General features: G+C 35.5%; 1 protein-coding gene across 3 annotated transcripts in view; it reads left to right on the top strand.

Annotated features, from left to right (window-relative positions):
• LOC108300492 (tubulin-specific chaperone cofactor E-like protein) overlaps positions 1-22,779 on the top strand; it is a 165,233-nt gene that overhangs the window by 23,899 nt on the left and 118,555 nt on the right. For all 3 annotated transcript variants that reach the window (XM_037736754.1, XM_017523560.2, XM_017523562.2), the window contains exons 4-7: positions 5,625-5,806; positions 7,381-7,637; positions 10,606-10,732; positions 12,222-12,338. In XM_037736754.1, coding sequence (XP_037592682.1) covers positions 5,625-5,806; positions 7,381-7,637; positions 10,606-10,732; positions 12,222-12,338 — 683 coding nt within the window. The remainder of the gene's footprint in view (positions 1-5,624; positions 5,807-7,380; positions 7,638-10,605; positions 10,733-12,221; positions 12,339-22,779) is intronic.

Here is a 22,779-nt window from a genome sequence, read left to right on the forward strand (position 1 = left end):
CAATAACGCATCTTTAATTTAAAAAAAAAAAAAAAAAAAAAAAAAGATAAATACCTGACTCTGTCTCTGGTGATTTTTCAGTTAGCTTTGTTATTGTTAATTTGTTTTTCATCAATGTGAAAATCACTAAAGAAATTTAGGTATCAAGAAGTTGATTAGTCTTTATCAGTTTAAACTGCTAACAATGCATTAAATTTTCTACTGTTTCATTAATTTATACATCCTATGCTCATTCTCTGCCTCTACTTCAATATTTATTACTGCACATTGACATAAAATTATTGACACTGAGATTATAAATATATTTATTCTTGTTATTGAAATGTATTCGAATACTTTGCAACTTTCCTTATATTATCAAACCCCTTGGGTGGTTTGACATAACTGATGTCCCGACCTCAGAATAACTATAAACTACACGCATAGTTTGTAAAAGTACACAAATACAGTTTTATAACATTCTCTTATATATAACATCACCTGCCTGCTTATAACATTACCTGATTAGCTTCTAAGCTACCCTGAAGAATAAGGTTAAAATAGTTCTTGTTACCTGGTTCATTCTTCTGCCTTAATTTAGGCTGTCGTTTTTTTATTTGACTTTAGGAAGACTTTCCTAATGGGCTTTCCTGGATCTGGCTTTATCCTGCCTCCGCTAAGCTACCACATACTCTTTTTAATAAATGAAGCATGATTATGACACTGTCCTGCATAAAGGCCTACAGTGTCCTTTCTTTGCCAAGAAGCTAAAGTCTGAACCCTTTAAGGACGGCCCTACATCATATGGCCCTTTGCTATTTCTAGAATTTTATCTCCATCATTGGCCATATACTTTTACTTGTAGCTCATGATAAACTCTTGACATTAAAAGCTTCCTTGCTTTTATTCATTCTGAACCCACTGCTCTCTTTCTCCTCTTGTCTGCCTGACCGCTTCCTGTATATCCTTCAAGACTTGGCCCAAGTTGCTATTCTCTGTGAAATGTTCCCTGGCTGTCTCACAGACAGAGTCAGATTATCCCAGAGCAGCTACACTATACCACTGTGAAAGGGTTTATCACAGTGTATTGTAATCACTTGCTTACTTGACAGTTTTCATACTAGACTATGAGCTTATTCCAAGTGGAAATTTTTATCTTTTTTTAAAGCATAAGCCCAGCATACTAAGTAGTCAAATGTTTGTTGAGTGTGTTAATTATTAAATGATTATATCTTAAGGATTGATCAAGACCTCTTGTTCCAACTTTTCCTACGATCTTAAGAAATTCATGTAATCCTTTAGAGCTTTAGCTTGCTCATCCATAAGATAGACTTGCCGATAAAATTAATCATTGAAACACTTAGTAGATATTGAATGCTATACAAATTCTAAGACGGCTTTCTTAAGAAAAACTGATCCATAACCTAGTTTTAGTCAGGTTTTCTTATATTTATCTATTTTATGCCCTTGTCTAATCTGGTAACTGCGTTCTTGGTTATATTTCCTATTTTTATTAGGATTTTAATCAAAATTCTTTGCAATGTATGTCACCGATTTCTAAGTTATTTATTAACCTATGCAGGTTTACAGGGCTATTCGAAAAATAACTTCTGTTTGTATATGTATTTGTTTACTTATCTGAACAACTTATATAGTTTACTCTTAAACAAATTACAGACTGTGCTTTCTTGGTACTCTGCAACATTTAATTGTCATGCATGCTTTGTCCACAATTCAAATGTGTTTCTTTGGAAACAAAATTTTACAGAGGTTTTGTGCTTTGACCAGGTATAGAAGCTTTTGCTAATTGGTGGGAACAGTGTAATAGTGATGTAGTTGTTACCTCAGGAGGAAGATGTATGTAATGTGTACACAGTGTGTACACTGAGTAATTCAGCATTTTTCTCTGCTTAGACAAAGGTCTATGTTAAGTTTTTGTCACGCCACATTAACACATAGCCAGAGGGTCACGTACTGATCTATACTGTACTTGCACTCAATTTGTATATTCGTAAGTGCTCTATAGTCTGCTTTCAGGCAGTTTTCAAGTAAATGTTTGTTGCTGCTGCTTTCAGGTATCTATTTTCCAATTTAGTTTTGTTTTCATCATTCCTTTATATTTCCTCCTTATGCTTAAATATGGTTGATCCCAGTCTTCTAGAGGATATATCAGAACATAGAGAAAGGAGAAATATGACAAAAGAATGTTGATTTTTAGGATTGATTAAACTCTTTGCCAGGCTACAAATGCTTTATAGGTTGTCAATTTTAAGACATTAGATTTCAACCCCATTATAACCCATATCTCTGCTTACCAGAAAGATAATTTGTCCTTAGCCATTAATGGAATTTATTTTAGCCAGTATTAATAGGCCAATGTGGAACAAATTACATAATTTTTCCCTTAGTTTTTTAGATGACCAAGAATATTATAAGTTATAAGTAACTTCTTTTGTAGCTTAATTTAATGGCTGTAAAATATCCAGAGTCTAAGATAAACATGGATGAAAAAAGTAGTACTATTGAGGAGGCAAATATTTCTCTTCACCCTTCTAAAACTGGGCACCTATGTTTAAAAATAATGCATTTTTTAGCTTTTGTCTTGAATTTTTGGCTGAGTAGATCCTTGTCTGACCTTTCCCAAGGTACCTTCTTTCTATTCCCTTCCTTATCGAAACCATTTTATAAAAGAAATTCAACCTAGTTGGTTGAGAGGAGGGAGGCAGTAGTTACTCAGGTAAGGTAGAGAATAGCTTGGGTACAGATGACAGATTGTTATCTTCAAACCCTTTTCCCATTTTTCTTAAATCTTTAGTTTCTTCCTCTTTGGAAGCCAAAGTAAAGGGTCCCCTATTAAATCATAGAATTGTAGAAACCTAAAAGGTGATCTGGGTTCATCTCCATGTTTCTGCACATGAGCCATACTCATTCCAGTTGGAGGAGTCTTTTTTATTTTTAGAATTTGAAAAAGAAAAATCAATATACTGCCCTAGAAGCTCATGGAATGTTTGTCAGCTTTTGGTATTGGGAAATTTTTCTGTCATAAGTAAATTTACCTGTGTAATGAATATCATGTCTTCCTGAGTCTCATCAATTTGAGGTTACTCAAAAAACCTTTTTCATTTCAGCCCTTAAAGAAAATATTCATTTATTTCTAACACTTATTATTTTCCCTGCTTGAATGATTAAATTCTAGTCCAGTTTTATCTTTTAGGATATTCTAGGGTTAACGAGTCATTATTCTGAAAATTTATTCTCACTGTACAGTAATGTTGATGCAAATTATGATGATTATGTCATGTATCTGCTAGCCTTGGGAAATCTCCCAGAAATTGTTTCAAAACCCTTAAATAATCTATTTTTAAAAGTGTTTTTCTCTTTATTATAAAAATAAAATATGAGATGTAGCAGTTAGCAAAGAGTTTATGTTTTGTTTTTATTTAACTAGGGTTCTCCTATAATAAGTTATTCTTCATGCTTTAATTGGAGCATAATTCCTGTTCCCCTCCCACCCCCACAAAGAGATTAAGTATAGCTGGTAAGCATCTTCTGTATGAAAGTTCTTCATATCAGTATTCAGTCATAGAATGCAGTACAGATTGGTTCCTGCATGAACTATTTAGCTATGTTTTGGTCACAGACTGAGCTGCAAATACTAGCCATATATTGCACAAATGTTTGATACCATTTGATCACAAAGGGGATCAAGCAAGAGAATATGTGCAGACTGGTATAAATTCCTTACACTTTAAACAGAAAGTGTATTTTCTCTAAAAGGTAGCTCATTTATTCATTTGTAAAATGAGGATAATGAGGTACCTTTTCTCTGAAAAGTAAAGTGAGGATGAAAAGGGTACCCACTTTAGAGGGTTAGTGTGTGGAATAAGTGAAATAGTGAGTGCAAGGAACTTTTTCTTCAGACACACTCTCCTGAAACTTCTTAGAATTATTCTACTTCTCACTGATTTTAGGGCTCCTGAACGGATGTAAAATACAGGTTACTTTTTCCTTCTACCCGTGGTTCTCCCTCCTGGATACTCTTTTGGCATTACTTCTGGAGCTCTAAAAAGAAAGATTTTCAGGTTGCAACCCTGAAGCTTGTCCCACCTATGAAGCTTCTGATTCAATTATTATGGTGGAAACTTGGAATCAGTATATATTAAATTCTGTCAGTGATTCTGATGGGTAGCCAGGGTTGAGATAATGGTTCATACTATGTTTATGTTCATAATAGTTACATTTATTAAATGATTTTGTGCCATTAAGCTATTCAGTAAATAAGTGCCCAGTACACAGTAGTGAACTAGGTAAGTACTATATCTGCTTTTATAGAGCTTACATGCTATTGGGGGGTAGGTAGGGAAACAAGTTTCAAAAATATGTGTCAATTGCTATGCTAAGCACTTTACATGTATATCTCATTTAATCCTACCAACAGTCCTGTAAAATAGATGGGAACTGTTTTCCCTATTTTACAAATGAGGAAACTGAGATTTGGAAAGGTTAAGTAACTTGTCTGAAACGGCACAGCTAGGAAATGTTGGAACCTCTTTTGAACCCAAGTTTTTCGACTCTAAAACTAATCCTAACTACTTTTTTCTCCTTTTCTTACAACTTTTACTTATCGCATTGCCTGGCTGTTGCTTAATACATTTGCTGGACATCTAGCATTTATTTCATACTTGTTTAAGCTGATCCTTCTCACAGATTGTACCAACTAGTCTTCAGTTTTCTTTATTCATGTTTTTTCCTGGTTATGTTTATGATGTATAAATATGGTATATTGGAAAGAACAATGGCTCTGAGTTTTAAATCCCAGAGTTGACCTTTGTAACTGTAAAGCCTTAGTCAAATTATTTAACATTTCTTAGCCTAAGTTTTCTCACGTATTAAAATGAAAGTAGTATTATCTTGCAAGTTGTTTTTGGAATTTAATGAAATAAACTATATCATAAAAGACTAGTACTATGCAGACCAAATAGTTAAGGTCAGTAATGATCATTTTTTTTTTTTTTCCTTTTTGTCTACCAAGTTGCTAGCTAAATCCTTAAGTTGATGATCTTGTTTTCCCTTTCATTATATAGTTCTGGATTTTTTTTGTTTGTTTTTGAGTAAACATATTTTAAAGTTTGGTACATCTTTGAACCACATTGAAACTGTTTTCTAAGTGATTGTGATAATGCAATCAAATTTAAAACATGAATTGTTATCATGTGATTTTTAACCTTTAATTAGCCTTAATATTGTGCTAAGAATGAGAGGAAAGAGACAAAGAGAATTATGTGACCTAATCTCAACTGTTTAAGAAATGTCATCTAAACTATCTTTTCCCTACCTACCAAAGGGAACATCACATAGAGCAGAATCAGAAACCTTTCTAAAGATGACATAGGAAATCTTCCTTTTTACCATTAAGTTCTGTTATGTACCCGTCAGTTATGCCACTATTTCACTGAAAGATTAAATTATTTGCCAAGGTTTGCTGAAATCACTTATGTCCTTCTGTGAGTACCATCACTAAATAGGACTCCCCAATATAAACAGCCCTTTGCCTGGAGACCGGCTCCCCTAAGCTTTCTTGAGCATGATTGCTATTTAACAGCTCTGATTGCTGCCTGATAATGCTTTTCTTTTTTTCTCCTTAGGTCAGTAAAATTGTGTCAAATGTTCCTCAGCTGGAGTTTCTAAACCTGAGTTCCAACCCTCTGAATTTGTCGGTTTTAGAAAGAACATGTGCTGGGTCCTTCTCTGGGGTTCGCAAACTTGTCCTCAACAACAGCAAAGCTTCTTGGGAGACAGTCCACACGATACTGCAGGAGTTACCAGAGTAAGCCCCAAGAGCATGAGGGCGAGGGAGCTATGTTGCCATCTGTGTTAGTACATAGGATTACTGCTGATCTCCCATCCAAGAAATACTAGAACTATAGATTGAGTGGAGAAAGATTAGAAAAATGAGGTTATTGGAATGAGAGTGTGAGGGTAATCTAGTAGCATTTCCAGTGGAATACATGTTCAGTGTTGAGTAGCACCAAGACATGGGATATGTCATCTCTGAGCTAGAAAATATCCCTGAGAAGCACTTATCACTCTAAATCAACTCAGCCTTACTCCATTTTAATCTTCTGATATGACAATTGAGCCTCAGCCCTTTTCTTTGGGAGGAAAAAATTGTAGTATCTCTAAAATGTGTTAACTTTCAGATGATTAAGTGCCTAGTTGGTCTGATGGGAAAATCGACCTAGTATTATTTTCAATAATTATACTTTGTCAATTAAAAAATGCTTTATTATGTTTTGCTTGTCTCTATCTTTGTATATGTATATAAATGTGCAAAGGAAATTTAAAGAAGCCATAGTTTCTTTGACTATCTAAATATGGAAATTCTCAAAGCCCTTCAGAATCTTGTCCCACCCTACTTATTGCATCTTAATTTTGTACTCTCACTTTAATGAGATTGGTTTTCTCACTGCACCCAACACCTAGCATGGCATAGAATGAACTTTTAAGTGCCAGTTTCATTACTAACCATATGACCTTTGGTAAGCTACTTAACTTCTTTCAGCTCAGTTTTCTTGTCTGTAAAATGGGCAAATTGCATTTACCTTGCAGAAGTGGGAGTAAAATCTTTAATACACCTAGGCCAGGCATGGTGGCTCACGCCTATAATCCCAGCACTTTGGGAGGCCAAGATGGGTGGATCACGAGGTCAGGAGTTCAAGACCAGGCTGGCCAAGATGAAGAGACCCTGTCTCTACTAAAAATACAAAAATTAGCTGGGCGTGGTGGTGGGTGCCTATAACCCCAGTTACTCGGGAGGCTGAGGCAGAGAATTGTTTGAAACTGGGAGGCAGAGGTTGCAGTGAGCTGAGATCATGCCACTGCACTCCAGCCTGGGTGACAGAGCGAGACTCTGTCTAAAAAGAAAAAAAAAATTGTGATATACCTGGCACAGGGTCTGACACAGGGTAGGGATTCAATAAATGATAGTTATTATTTCTACTTCTAAACATTTGTTCATGTTGTTTCTGGAATTTTCTTCTATCTCTTCTCAACTTATGGAAGTCCTCCCCTCCTTCAAGACCATGTATCCTTTCCTGGTTATTCTAACTGTAATTTCAATTTCATTCTTACGTGAATGACTATTATGCTTACAGTTAGTACTGCTTAATTTAGTACTTAATTACTTAAGCACAAAAGTAATTTGGTAATTTCACACTACCTTATATCATTCTTTGCTATTTCAGTGTGTACTGTCGGGAAGACATCTTGGTATTTTCTCCACAATTCTAGCAGAGTCTCACATATAGTAGGCTCTTATTTATTTATTGAATGAATGAAAATAGGTGTAAAGTAGAAACTAAACTGCTTTAAACAATGAAATATTTCCTTTTTTCTCTGCAGTTTGGAGGAGCTCTTCCTGTGCCTTAATGACTATGAAACAGTGTCTTGTCCTTCTATTTGCTGTCATTCTCTTAAGCTACTACATATAACAGACAATAACCTCCAAGACTGGACTGAAATACGAAAGTTAGGAGTTATGTTTCCTTCACTGGATACCCTCGTCCTGGCCAACAATCATTTGAATGCTATTGAGGAGCCTGATGATTCATTGGCCAGGTTGTTTCCTAATCTTCGATCCATCAGCCTCCACAAGTCAGGTGAGGTTCAGGCTGGTTCTTACTCTACATGCAAATTAATCTGAGCATATGCATGAAATACGATGAAAGTATATTCCTTTCAGTCATAGTTCTACCTTGTTTAGAGTGAATTTTCTGTATGACATGCAGATGCCTATGACTGGCTAAATTTAAGACATTAATTTTCATAAATGATCAATAAATATTAAGTGGCATGGCATTACATTAACAATTTATATTTTGTACATGAAAGGGTTCCTGCTATGAAAGAAGTGAAATAAAATTGATGCACTGGATATTAAAAGGCACAGTAAAAATAGTATAAAGAATTACAAAATAGACCATTTTATCTGGACTTAGTTTAAGGAATCCCCACTGCTGCCTTTTCAAATGCTGACTTTTTTAGTATCTGTATGTAATTGGTTGTCAGTTTATTGCCATTTGATCCTGTGTATCACAGGAATGAATATATTTAGCTTATTTTTTTATTGATAAAATTTTAGAGAACAGTTTTAGGTTTACATAAAAATTGAACAGAAAGTACAGAGAGTTTTCGTATTCCGCTTGTTCCCACATATATACAACTTCCCCCACCATCAATATCCCACAGCAAAATGGTATTGTACCATTTCAACCAAAGAACCTATGTTGACTTATTGTTATCACTCAAATCCGTAATTTACATTACGGTTCACTATTGGTGTGGTAAATTCTGTGGATTTTGACAAATGTGTAGTGACATGTATCTACCATTGTAGTAACATTCAGAATAGCTTCTCTGCCCTAAATATCCTCTGTGCTCCATCTATTTATCCCCCCTAATCACAGCAACCACTCATCTTTTTACTGTTTGCATAGTTTTGCCTTTTCCAGAATGTCATCTACTTGGAATTATACAGTATGTATCCATCTCAGATTAGCTTCTTTCGCTTAGGAATATGCCTTTAAGTCCTCCATGCCTTTTCATGGCTTGATAGCTCATTTCTTTTTAGTGTTCAATACTATTCCCTTTTCTGGATGTACTACAGTTTATCTACTCACCTACTTACTGAAGGACATCTTGGTGGCTTCCAAGTTTGGGCAGTTACGAATAAAGCTGCTGTAAACATCTGTGGGCAAGTTTTTGTGTGGACGTAAGTTTTCAGTTTGTTTAGGTAAATACCAAGGAGCATGACTCCTGGATCATACGGTAAGATTATGAGCCAAACTGTCTTCTAAAGTGGCTGTATCATTTGTATCATTTTGCATTCCCACCAGCAGTTCGAGAGTTTCTCTTGCTCTACACCCTTACCAGAGTTTGGTGTTCTCAGTGTTTTGGATTTTGACTATTCTAATAGGTATATTGTGGTATCTTGTTTTAATCTACAATTCTCTAATGTCGTATGATATTGAACATCTTTTTATATGCTTTGTTTGCTGTCGTTGTATCTTCTTGGGTGAGGTGTCTGTTCAGGTCTGTGGCCCATTTTGTAGCCAGGTTGTTTTTTTATTCCTTATTGTTAAGTTTTAAGAGTTCTTTGTATATTTTGAATAACAGTTCTTTATGAGACAAGTCCTTTGCAAATACATTTTCCCAGTCTGTGACTTTTCTTCTCATTCTCTTGATATTGTCTTTTAGCGTATTTCTTAAAGTGCCTACATAACTAAAAATAACTCTAACCTACAACTGAAAAAACATGAAGCTAGTTTAATTTACCATAGAAGTTTTAAGAGTGCGAAGTAAGTTTAAAAATCCAGTGTTTTGCACAAGGAAGCTGTTTATTTCACACCTTGTCACCCCTTAAACTAACTATTCTTCCTCCTTGATGGAAATGCCATTCTAAGGATAGAGGATGGTTGTGACTTGGGGGTCGTTATTCACCAGAGTCCTCATAAATTGCTCCTCTGTCTTTACCCTTGCTGAAGGTTGATAAAAATAGGATGGGACTGTGTTGTTCTCTGAAATAGATTTGATGCATTGTAAAATCGACCAGCTTCATTATCATAGGAAAATTTTTCCTACTTAGAAGACCTACCTGACTTAGAAGTCAAGCATTGTCTTGGAGAATACATTTTCTCACAGCCACAGGGAGAGTTTCATTTTAGGACTAAAAATCCTAATTTGCTACATACTCTCCTTACTCAAAGGTTTAGGTTTTTTCTTTTTGTTTGTTTGTTTTAAACTTTGGATCTGTCTCTCCTGATCTAAAGTGACCCCTCCATATTCGTGGACTCTTCATCTATGCAGTCACCCAACTGCAGATAAAAAATACTTGGGGAAGAAGGGTAGTTGTGTCTGAACATGTACAGACTTTTTTTCTTGTCATTATTCCTTATATAATACAGTATCACAATTATTTACATTGTAGTGGCTATTAAAAGTAACCTAGAGATAAAGTAAACAGGAGGATATGTGTAAGTTATATGCAAATACTATACTACTTTATATAAAGGACTTGGGTATCTGTGGATTTTGGTATCTGTAGGAGGTCCTGGAACCAGTCCCCCACGGATACGAGGGACAACTATATTTAGTTTCTGGTTCTGTTGACCTTGCCTCACTTTAGAATTTTTCAGGTAAAAATTTGAGTATGTCAGTATCAACTCTGATCTGTAGTTTTTTTTCATGAGTCTATATTTGAGTGAAATGAGTTGGTCACATAGCTTTCTTTAAGTTATATAATTATGGCATACATCCTGCTTATTGATGAAACTACCAGTGACCCCTCTTTATCAGTCATTTTGGTAGAAAATGAGTAGATGAGAGGATGTTAGACAATAACGCTCTTCTTTGTTAACCCCTGTGATCACAGGTAGGAGAGGCTATGGGGAAGTTTCTGTGGTTTTAACTATGTTCTGTTCTTGCCTTGGATAAAGAAAACTTTCAGACGGCTTAGTTTATGATCATTTTAACATTTTGGAAGTTATTAATTGAAATATTTTTTCTGTGTTTCTCTTCTTATGTGTGTGCATCTCTGGATTTACTTAAACAATGTATTTCTCAAATTAGGTTTGCAGTCCTGGGAAGACATTGATAAACTAAATTCATTTCCCAAACTGGAAGAAGTGAGATTGTTAGGAATTCCACTTCTGCAGCCATACACCACTGAGGAGCGAAGGAAATTGGTAATAGCCAGGTCTGTTGTCCTGATTGTTTTGCTTTATTTTTGTGGAGTCTTATTGTTTCATTAAAGGAATAATGCACTGTGTAGAAGGAGTGCACTGAGTTTATTCATCCTTTGAGCAGACTGTGCTTGAAGGAGCTGCTTCTGTAGCTCTGAATCCTGGATGAAAAGGAATGTGAGCAATATGATGAGGAAAACATGAAATGTAATTTGCTGCTGACAGCACTGACACATTTCCCTACAAATCTGTACTTAGAATGTTTGAAGTCCTGTTTTGGGTCACAGAGGAAAATTATGTATAGTAGGGAATCATTTCTATTGTGGTTGTCCTTATTTTCTCTGTTAACATATTGATCAGTTAGATTGTAAATTCCTGAAACTTAGGCTATTTCATTAGCGTAAAACCTAAGAGAGCAGCATCTGCATTTTCTTCTTGAATATAGATTGACTTAAATATGACCACCATTATTTTTATCTTCTGTCTGACTCCCCTTGCCTTTTGTGTCTCAGCCTCTGCCTCCACACACTCGGGAATTTCCCATGAGTATTTATTTTTGTATGAATCTTTAGCAGAAGTAAGATTTGGGCTAAAATGCAAGGGCCATAGAGCTTTGCTTTTTTCTCTTTGTATACTATACATAGTAGTTTAGAAAGGGGAACAGGAGGCTTTAAGGTCCTTTAAAGAAGAGTGGTTCTTTAAATAGGATCTTGATCTTTGAGACAAGCTGATGCCTAGCAGATCCTTACTGTTTGTAGTTGTTAACATACACATTAATATATTACTGAAGAAATAAATTTGAGCATACTTTTCTTTGAAGAATATGTCTTGCAGTAGGTCTTATGGTTTATTTTCTTTACACAATTCTTTTGCAAATATGACAAGTTAATTCTTGAATTATATAACCCACTTTTACTGACTACTTTCTAGACTGTGCTGTTTACTATGGTAGCCATTAGCTATGTGTGGCTATGAGTACTTGAAATATGTCTTGTCTGAATTGAAATGTGCTATAAGGGTAAAAGAAATACTGGATTTCAAATATTTTATATAACTAAAAATGTAAATTAGTTCATTTAAGAATATTGATTACATGTTGAAATGATTATATACTCTGGATACATTGGGTTAATTGAAATATATTATTAAAATTAATTTCATCTGTTTAATTTTTATTTTTTTTTAAATGTGGCCATTAAAGAATTTTAAATTACATATGTGGCTTTATTATATTTATGTAAGTTGAACAGTGCTGCCTAGAATCTTGTGTTGAAAGGGGAAGTATGATTATGAAAGTTCAGTGTCACATGAAAGTGAAACTCAATTTATTTTGTCCTTTCAGTTTAGACCACTTTAGTTCAGGTCAGTAGTTGTGTACAAACGGAACTACATCAAACGTGTCCTTTCAAGAAAATAAGACTGGGCCACAAGCCAATTATTTTTCTTTCTAAAGCTAAATATGTTAGTATCTTAAAATGTCTTTATTTTGGTTTTAACTTATAGATTACCATCAGTTTCCAAACTTAATGGTAGCGTTGTTACCGATGGTGAACGAGAAGATTCTGAGAGATTTTTTATTCGTTATTATGTGGATGTTCCACAGGAAGAAGTGCCATTCAGGTAAAAAAAATTCCTTGTTGGCAAAACACTTTAGAGGGTGGTGATGCCAGTTAAGAACTCCTGTGGTACAGCAAAATCCAATCATTTGTTATTGGACCCTCTTAGAGAACTTTGTTAATATGTTTAAAAAAAAAAAAAAAAAAAAGGAAGAAACACAAGAGCAAACTATTTTACCGCGTTTTCCACAGCGTATTTCTTTTAGTTTTGCACATGTATTAAGAATGACTGGGTAAGTATTTGACTAATTCCAGTAGTTCATGCTGCATACTCCATATCATTTATTCCTTTTTGATATTCTTCTTTGGGGTACATTTCTACCCACCCTTAAAATTAGTCTGTTCATTTATGTTGGATCTGCTTTTAGGATATACTAAGTTCTCCAGTTAGGAAGATTTGGCATATGTGCAGTAAGCTCACAGAATATGAGAAAAGGACTGGAAGACAGACTCTTGAGGAAATATGAAAGGAATTATGATGGTGAATATCAAGAGAAATGCTAAGGGCTAAATTAGTAATTAGCTTTAAGTCTATGAAGAGTTAATAAATATTATTTGGTGAGGAACTAACTTTAATTCTGTAAATGTAAAAGGAAATGTAGCAGGTATGGTAAAGGCAAACTTACAAGACAAAAAAGATACCCCCCAAAACAGGTTTCTGGGTGTTGGTAACTAGAATCAGTTGCTGGAAAAGTGATATGCTTTTCTTCCTTAATGACTTTAAGGATAATATGAATACCCATTTGACTGGAGGAATTTTAGACAAACAGCCTGAATGTGAGTCACATTAGTTGTTCCTTTGGTTACAAAATGCCTGTGACTTTAATTCATTCTGTGATTCTAATTAAATCTGATTGAATGTGTCTCTCTTTTTTCCCCCAAAGTTCTCTATTGTTTATAGATTTTAAGGGGGTTAGCATTCTGTAAGGCTCAGTCAGTGCCATATAACAAGACTTTGGTATTATTAGTAGTGTTTTAAAGCCTAAACATTTAAAAAATTAGATAAATAAAGTAAAATTTTTAAGATAACTTTTTAAAACCAAGAACAACTAGGTAGGGGAAAATAGATACTAGTTTATCCTTTAACATAACCTAGGTATACTGGGTTAAACCAGATGAAATTTTTTTAGGTAAAAAATGCTCTGGTATCTTGGTTTCATTTGGTTTAATCTAACATATTAATGGATTTGTTAGATTAATAAATAAATATTATGGCTTTGGGCATAAATCTCTCATCACAGTTTATTTAACTTCCAGTCTGCTACAAAAGGTTTTTTGTATATAGACAGACACATATACATATATATACATGTACACACATACATATGTATATACATATAGTCCTGTACTGCTTAATGACAGGGACGTGTTGTAGGTTATATGGTACAGCCTATTACTCCTAGGCTGTAAGCCTGTACAGCATGTGACTTTAAGGGATATTGTAACACAGTGGTAAATGTTTGTATATCTAGATACATCTAAACATAGAAAAGTTACAGTAAAGATATGGTATCAAAGATAAAAACTGGTACACCTGTCTAGGGCACTTACCATGAATGAATCTTGCAGGACTAGAGTTTGCAGAGGAAGAGTCAGTGAGTGAGTGGTGAGTGAATGGGGAGGCTTAGGACATTACTGTACACTACTATAGACTTTATAAACACTTAGACTATATTACATTTATACATTTTTTCTTTCTTTAATAGTAGATCAACCTTAGCTTAACTTTTTTACTTTATAAGCTAATTTTTTAGAACTTTTTGACTCTTGAAATAACACTTAGCTTAAAATGCAAACACATTGTACAGCTGTAGAAAATCATTTTCTTTGTTTATATCTTCTATAAGCTTTATTTTAAAACATTTATTTTATTTTTCTACTCTTTAAAGTTTCTTTTAAATTGAAAATGAAGCTACAAACACAGACAAAACACTATGCTAATCCTGATGGTCAGGATCAATATCACTATCTTCCACCTTCACATCTGTTCTCACTAGAAGGTCATCGGGGCAGTGACATATATAGAGTCTTTATCTCCTATGATAGCAGTGCCTTCCTCTGGAATACCTCCTGAAAGACCTGTCTGAGGCTGTTTTACAGTTGATTTATTTTTTTATAAGTAGGAATATGCTCTAAAATAGTGATATATAGTATAATAAACCCGTAAGCCAGTAACATAGTTATTGATTATCATTATCAAGTATTATATACTGAACATAATTTTATGTGCTATACAGCAGGGTAGCAAGTTTGTTTATACCAGCATCACTCAAACGCTTGAGTTATATGTTGCATTATGACGCTAAGATGTCACTAGTGATAGGAATTTTTCAACTGCATTATCATCTTATGGGGCCACTGTCGTATATGTGGTCCATTGTTGACTAAAATGTCCTCATGTGGTGCCTAACTATACAGTATATTGTTTTCTGTCCCTGATGGTATAATTATTCTAAGAGCATTTATACTTCTGTACTAGTTGGTGTTCTTGAATGTGAGTCATAGAAACCAGCTTTAATTACTTTAGTCAGGAGAGGAGTTTATTGAAAGAATATTGGAAAATGTAAAGAATTGTTAGGTAGGATGGAGAACCAGCTTTAGACAGGAACCAGGGGAGTCAAGGATAGACATAGTTTTAACTCTTGTTGTGCTTCATGTATTACTGCTAGCACTGTCATCTCTAGACACCACATGCTGGATTTTGCCACTGGACACTTGCAGCTGCATCACTGGACTTTTTATTCCCTCATGAGTACTGAAAATAATTTCTCACTGTCCTTTTTTTCCCCTCCATTTAAAAAATATTTACTAAGTACTTACCTTATGACTAGCAGTGTTGTAGATGCAGTTAATAGAAGGGAATAAAGTTCCTACTTTCACGGAGCTCATATTCCAATGGGATTTCTCACTCACCTTTATTTACTTCATTCCTCAAGAATCAAAAATTTGCATGGGACCAACTGGCTATGTTTAGGACATGTACTCACACCCCATCTCAAGATATAGGGGGATGGGTTATCTGCAGGTGGTGTAAAATCTTGTTTCGTCTGATCCTGGGACTTCCCTCAAATAGGAAAAGTTCAGAAAAAAACTAGTATGTATTATTGTCTTATCCTAGGACTCTCCAATATCTATGCATACATTTTCCCTATAGTTACATTTTAAAAAATTATTGTTACCTGCCCTAATGCATTCATTGCACAAATGAAAATACATTTCTCTCTCCCGAAATGGCATAACCTAAGTCTTATGAATTGCTGCATCTAGTTCCCAGTCTTGGATCTTTGGGTGGTATTCATTTCTCCTTTATTTCTATATCTTTAAATCTATTGATTCAGTTGTAAACTTAACTACCCTAGTATATACCTTTTACAGAATAATGGGAAAAATAGAGAAGAAAGAAAAGGAAAGTTAAAGTTCATAAATAATTACATGAAACAGGAAAGAACAAAATATAAATATGGATTGGTGCTCTCATTTTTCTACACTGATCCTGAGGCTATAATTCGTATTTATGACTTTCTTCTACCATTATTTACCTTTTTCTCTTTGCTTGCAACTAGTTTTACCCGCAGATAACTTAGTTGGACACTATTCTATACCTGTTTGTTAGGGGAGAGGCGTGGATCTCAATCTTTTCTGGTAGAATCTAAACTCTTGGTAGTTTTACCTGTATTTGGTTTTAGTAGTCTAAGATTACTTTTTACCACTAGGCCTGGTAATACCAGGAGATACCACCAAGGTTACTCTGGGTTCCATCCACACCCATATATTACCCTTCCTGTATTTCTTCTTGACAGTCAAGATTACTTATCTTAGCTGACAAGCTGTTTTTCAAGTGGGGATTAGGGGTAGGGGGTGATTTTTCCTAGTAATTTGTAGAACTTAAATTCATTACTTGGAAGTCTCAACTTCCAGTTGGAATAATTGTTGTAGCAGTGGTGCAGACATGCTTCTCGGGTTCTAAAGCCTCTAAACCTAGGAATATGAAATAATAGTTTCACAAGTTAGTCACTAGACGTAATCGTGAGCTGTATTGTGTTTTTCATGTTTACCGTTGAGTTTGCAGACCTATCTACTCTGACAAAGAATTTATTCTTCAAGACCCACACTTACTGAAGAGTTAAATGGGAATAAGATAAGTAATCATCATCCAGTTTTTCGTGGTGGCAATGTTTTTCTGTTTCCTTTTAGGGAAGTGGTGTTGCTTTTGCTTCAGTTTTTTTGTTGAAAGGGATTCGTAGACCACCTATTTATTATAATCCTAAAGACTCCATGACCAATTAGCTACTGCAAAAGATTCATATATTCAGACTATTTTACTTACTGTCCTGGCCTTGCTATTTATGTAATTATGCCTACTTTCCCATGCATTAGTGGTTGAATGCCACTGCTTGATTTCTTACATCCTTCATTAAATTGAAATGGGCAACCTGATTTCAGTGTATCCTATCTGCATTCCTGACCTATAAAGCATTTTTCAGATGTATGGATGCTTTACTACCTAATATATTTTCAAGGTCTTGGAGTAGGAAATGTCTTCTGGGTCCTTTTAGGGTTTGTAATGGAGAACAGGTAGAAGGACACAAGTAACACAATAATAATAATAATCTTCATTATCATACTTATTCTCTATATGTTTGTCCATATAAATAACAAAAGCCTTGCAATTCTTTTGGTGGTTCGTAATTAACCCTACAGAGCATGCTGTTACCTGAGCTATTAGAGCAGATTATATGTATGGAAGGGTCAAGCCAATGGGGAATAAGTTTACTTTTGGAAGGAAATTCCCTCAGGCAGGGGGATTTTACTGCCTTTGCAAGCAAGAAAATATCAGTTTCATTTGACAATGGGGGAGGGGCTACCCAGTTAGCAAGGCGGGCCTAAGTGAGAATTAGAGATTTAGGGTATTCTTACTCATCTTCTTAGAATCCTCCTGTATACCTCCATTCCAATTCTCTTTCTCTCTGTTTTCTAATCAGTTGTCCAACATATATGTAATAGTCTCAATATGTATGCAAATTTAACTGACTTGTACTTCAGCAACCTAGAGCATCAAACCTTGTGCATTTGTTTTTCAGGTTACCTCAGCTCTATTTTTGTAAGACAAAAAAGATCATTTTCTTAACAGGACCTGCATTTCAGTCTGTGCCTAAAGCCTAGTTTATGGGGATTTGGCCTTAACATTTTCTTTATTTAAGTTATCTCGTGTACTAAGAATAGCAGATACCCTACCTCATAGTTTTGAATTCCTCATGCCCTGCATATTGTTCTATTCTTGACAGCACTCTTTAAATCACCAGCACAGCACAGCACTCTCTAAAACATCCCATGTGACCACAGATGATAATTATTTCATTACTCCATGCCAAGGACTTACAGAATCCCTTCCATGAACACCAATATGATATTTACTGGCCTCTTCTAGGCCAGAAACTAATCCTAAATTGCCCTTAATTACCCGAGGGACTATTGCCTGTAATCCACTCCTTGGTACCAATTTCTTAGTGCAAACAGCAGAAATCAATTCTGGCCAACCAAAGTAGAAGAGGAATATAGTAAAAGAATAATGAATACTGTGTAGCCTACAGAATAGAAAAGATTAGAAAGTTACACTTGAGCAGGATTGATGGGAAGCAAGGTACAGCCAAGGTTTCTGTATTTCACTATACAAACAATATGCTTCTGACACTGGTCATTTTACAGTCTTTAGTAAGCTGGTGGACTTCCTTGCCCTCAGACACGTACAGCCGTGCTTTTGACTTCTTTGCTCTTTTATATCTGTTGTGAATAATCTATGTTAGACCTTGTGCCTTTGCATTACTCCTTAAGATTTAGAATCCCAGTTATAGTTAGAGAGGCTTATGTCAGCTTCCCATGTTCTAGCTTCCAAGGAATGGAGAAAGAGAATATCTACCCCTCTTCAGTTTTTGTAGTAGGAACTGGTTCCTGCCTCTCACCTATTGATAGTTGGTTTTCTACCAATCAGAAGGGCATTCAGATGCTGGACAGCCAAAGTTGGCATGTATCTACTACAGTACCTGTTCCTTAGTAGTAGTTCATACAGGTCCCCTGGTGGAATTACCCATTCACTCAGCAAGTGTCTTTGAGCCCTTGCAATATGCCAGGAAGTGTTAGGCTCTTAAAAAGGAACTATAATAGTATTCATCCTGATGGCAGAGTGAGTGGCAAATAAGAACAAATTGCATCAAAATGCATTTGTTATGAAATAGTGATATATAAAGAGTATTAGTATTATAGTCTCTCTTTCTCTTCAAAATTATATCCATAATCTCTTTCTAAAATGCCAATGAATAGCCTGTAATACTGTGTATAGTTACTAAAAGGTGGAATTTGACACTCTGCATCATTCAGTGTCTCATATAAAATTGAACTTTAGTTTCCAGGTAGGATGGAGGTATCCATTTATTTGGAGAAAACATTGCTTTTCATTTAATGAAATTTTTTAAAAAAATCAATGTTCAACTCAATTTTCCTGTAAATTCTTACTTCCACTGCAGCCTTCCTAGTTTGTTTCCCTGAGCTTTTCTTCCTCCTTTCATTTTCCTCTCGTGTCAGTTAAACATGAAATAGCTCTAATTAACTGTGACATGAAGTAAGAAAAGTTACCCAAAATGTCTTTGAGGTTATGAATAAAGAGCCGACATGATCGGTTGAATGTCCTTTATGGTAGCAAAGTTATTTTGTGTGTCAGTTGGATTATTCACACACATCTGTTTCTATGAGATTAGTCATTTTGGCAATAGAAGACTTTAAAGATGATCCAGAGATTCACATATCTGTTTTTCTATCCCAGGATAAAATGCAAAATCTGAATCATTTGAATTTTTATGATGGAAAGAATAAAATGTTTAGGGGACTGAAGGGAGACATACTTATTAAGAGCTTTATAATTTCCTACAGGTGCTCAGTTATCCCTTTTATTGCCTTCTACTGATAGGTAGAGCTGGAAGTTTAGCCTGTCTACTCTAGCTGGTTATGGCAATAATGCACTAAAAAAAACTGAGCAATCAGTCATGTGTTTCATGTTTATTTACTTTGTGAAACAACAGAAGAGGAAAACTCTGTTTTTTGATTCTTGGCCTTTGACCGTCATACTGTTTGCTTTTCCAATCAATAGACTCTTTCTTTTAAAGCCTTCTTCTGTGCTATATCTCTTAGTAGCTTATGTAGCAGTGGCATGGTCTGCTTTTTCCAAATAAGTTCAGTGTGTGCTGCAGGTAGCTGGAAAGATGTCCTCATTGGGCTGGTCATATTTTAATTATTAGACTCTCATGCCTTACCAGGAGAAGCTCTAGGAAATAACTCTAGATTCTAGCTGGGTTTCAAAAGACAGTTTAATTTATGTACTGAATACCTACTAAGGACCAAGAGGCACTGGGCTAGAAGCTAAAGAGACAAAAAAAGTAGTGTCTACTCTCAAGAAGCTAAGCTAGAGACAGATTTCCTTTTCTGGGCCCTCTTCATGTTCCCAACCTCTAAAACTTGACTTAACCCAGGACTCAGTCCTTGGATCTCTTCTCTTCTTTAATCATCACCTACACACTTTTAGCCAGTCCTGCAGCTTTGAATGCTTCCTGTATTCTAATAACTGCCATGTTTATATATCCAGCTGTGACCTGCCCCTAAATTCCAGACTGCGATTTCCAGCTGCCTATTTGATACTTCTATCTGGATGTTTAAACTTAATATGTCCAAAAGTGAACTTCTGAAACCCTCCCTTTTCCCTTTCCCTGCTTCCTTCACCCTCAGCCTCATGTGCCACATGTACTGCTCTGCCAGTTCTCCTCTTTTCAATTCTTCCAGTTGCTCAAGGAAAAAACTTTGGAGTCATTCTTGATTTTTTTTTTCTCCCACACCCCACATCTAGTCTGTTTTTCTTCCTTTTGCTTCTACTTTCAAAAACTGTATAGAATCTGACTACTGCTTACTACCACTTTAGTCCAAATCCTTCATCATCTCTTGTGTTATTAGAGGAGACTACTGACCAGTCTCCCTGAGCCCACTCTTGTTCCCTTAAGGCCCATGCTTCTCATAGCAGCCTGTTTATAAGAACTCACGTTTATTTTTTTAAAAAATAGGCTAGGCACAGTGGAGTCATGCCTGTAATCCCAGCACTTTGGGAGGCCAAGGCAGGTGGATTACGAAGTCAGGAGTTCAAGACAAGCCTGACCAACATGGTGAAATCCCGTTTCTACTAAAAATGCAAAAATTAGCTGAGCATAGTGGGGTGTGCCCATAATCCTAGCTACTCCGGAGGCTAAGGCAGGAGAATCACTTGAACCAAGGAGTCGGAGGTTGCAGTGAGCAGAGATCACAGCACTATACTCCAGCCCGGTGACAGAGCAAGACTTCTTCTCAAAAAAATAAAAATAAATAAAAATAAAACAACAGAAGCCTTCCTTGCTGTTCCTCACACACATCGAGCCTCCCTCCATAGGCCTTTGCAATGTGTTCCCTGTTTGGAATGCACTAGGCTACCTGCTTCATTCTCTCCCTCACTGACATCTTATCCAAGATTTCTTCTCTCCTCACCTGATGTAAAATAGCATACCTCATCAGCAACAGAACAAAGCCTGATGGAGAAAGACTGTGTTCCATTAGCAGAAGCAGACTTTAAAAAGTGGATGATGAGAAACTTCTGGGAATTAAAAGAACTTGTTCTAACCCAATGCAAAGAAACTAAGAACTTTGAAAAAAGGTTTGACGAAATGTTAACAATAACACACAATTTAGAGAGGAATATAAGTGAATTAATGGAGCTGAAAAATACAACACGAGAACTTTGCAAACTATGCACAAGTTTTAACAGCCGAATTGATCAAGCAGAAGAAAAGCTATCAGAGGTCGAAGACCAACTTCATGAAATAAAACAAAAAGACAAGATTAGATAAAAAAGAATGAGCAAAGTCTCCAAGAAATTTGGGACTATGTGAAAAGACCTAATCTACATTTGATAGGTGTACCTGAATGTGACGAAGACAATCAATCCAAGCTGGAAAATACGCTTCAGGATGTTATTCAGGAAAACTTTCCCAACCTAGCAAGGCAGGACAATATTCAACTCCAGGTAATGCAGAGAATGCCACAAAGATATTCCTTAAGAAGACCAACCTCAAGGCACATAATCGCCAGATTCACCAGGGTTGAAATGAAAGAGAAAATACGGAGGGCAGCCAGAGAGAAAGGTCAGGTTACCCATAAAGGGAAGCCCATCAGACTCACAGCAGATCTCTCAGCAGAAACCCTACAAGACAGAAGAGGGTGGGGGCCAATATTCAACATCCTTAAAGAAAAAAACTTTCAAACCAGAATTTTACATCCAACCAAACTAAGCTTCATAAGCGAAGGAAAAATAAAATCTTTTGTGAACAAGCAAGCACTCAGAGATTTCATCACCACCAGGCCTGCTTTACAAGAGCTTCTGAAAGAACCACTACAAATAGAAAGGAACAACCAGTATCAGCCTTTTTAAAAAATGCCAAAAAATAAAGAACATCAACATAATTAAGAAATTGCATCAACTAATGGGCAAAACAGCCAGCCAACATTAAATGACACCATCAAACTCATATATATTGTTATTAATTCTAAATTTAAATTGACTAAATCCCCCAATCCAAAGACACAGACGGGCAAAAAAAGCCAAGGCCCATTGGTATGCTACATCCAGATCCATCTTACATGCAAGTATACACGAACACTCAAAACAAAGGGATGGAGAAAAATTTACCAACCAAATGGAGAGCAAGAATAAATAAATAGAAAGCAGGAGTTGCAATTTTTGCTGATAAAATGGACTTCAAAGCAACAAAGATCAAAAGAAGCAAAGAAGGATATTACATAAAGATAAAAGGATCAATGCAACAAGAAGAGCTAAAGATCCTAAATATATATGCACCCAATACAGGAATACCCAGATATATAAGACTTATAAAGAGACTTGGACTCCCACACAATAATAGTGGGAGACTTACAGATCAATGAGACAGAAAGTTAACATCGATATCCAGGACTTGAACTCAGATCCGGAACAAGTAGACTTAATTAACATTCATAGAACTCTCCACTTTAAATATACAAAATATACACTCTTATCAGTACTATATCACATGTATTTACAGGTTTAAATGAAATATTGGTTGGCTGCTTGTTAATTATTTTCTTCCCTCATTTTTTTTTATGTCTCTATTATTAAACATAATTACAGGCATACCCATTTTTAGACTGCATTTTAGCCCAGACAATAAAGCAACACCCCTGTTCTCTCTCCCTCTTCCTCTTTCTTCCTTTCCTTTATTCTTTTTTCTTTTTTTTCTTTTCTTTTCCTTTTTTTTAATTCTTTTTCTTTCTTTCTTTCTTCCAAAAAAAAAAAAAAAGGAGAATAACAAATAGAATATAGATTACACAGGTGCTGACAAAAA

This window comes from Cebus imitator, unplaced genomic scaffold, assembly GCF_001604975.1.
Source record: "Cebus imitator isolate Cc_AM_T3 unplaced genomic scaffold, Cebus_imitator-1.0 Scaffold28, whole genome shotgun sequence".
In the NCBI taxonomy this organism is placed as follows: domain Eukaryota; kingdom Metazoa; phylum Chordata; class Mammalia; order Primates; family Cebidae; genus Cebus; species Cebus imitator.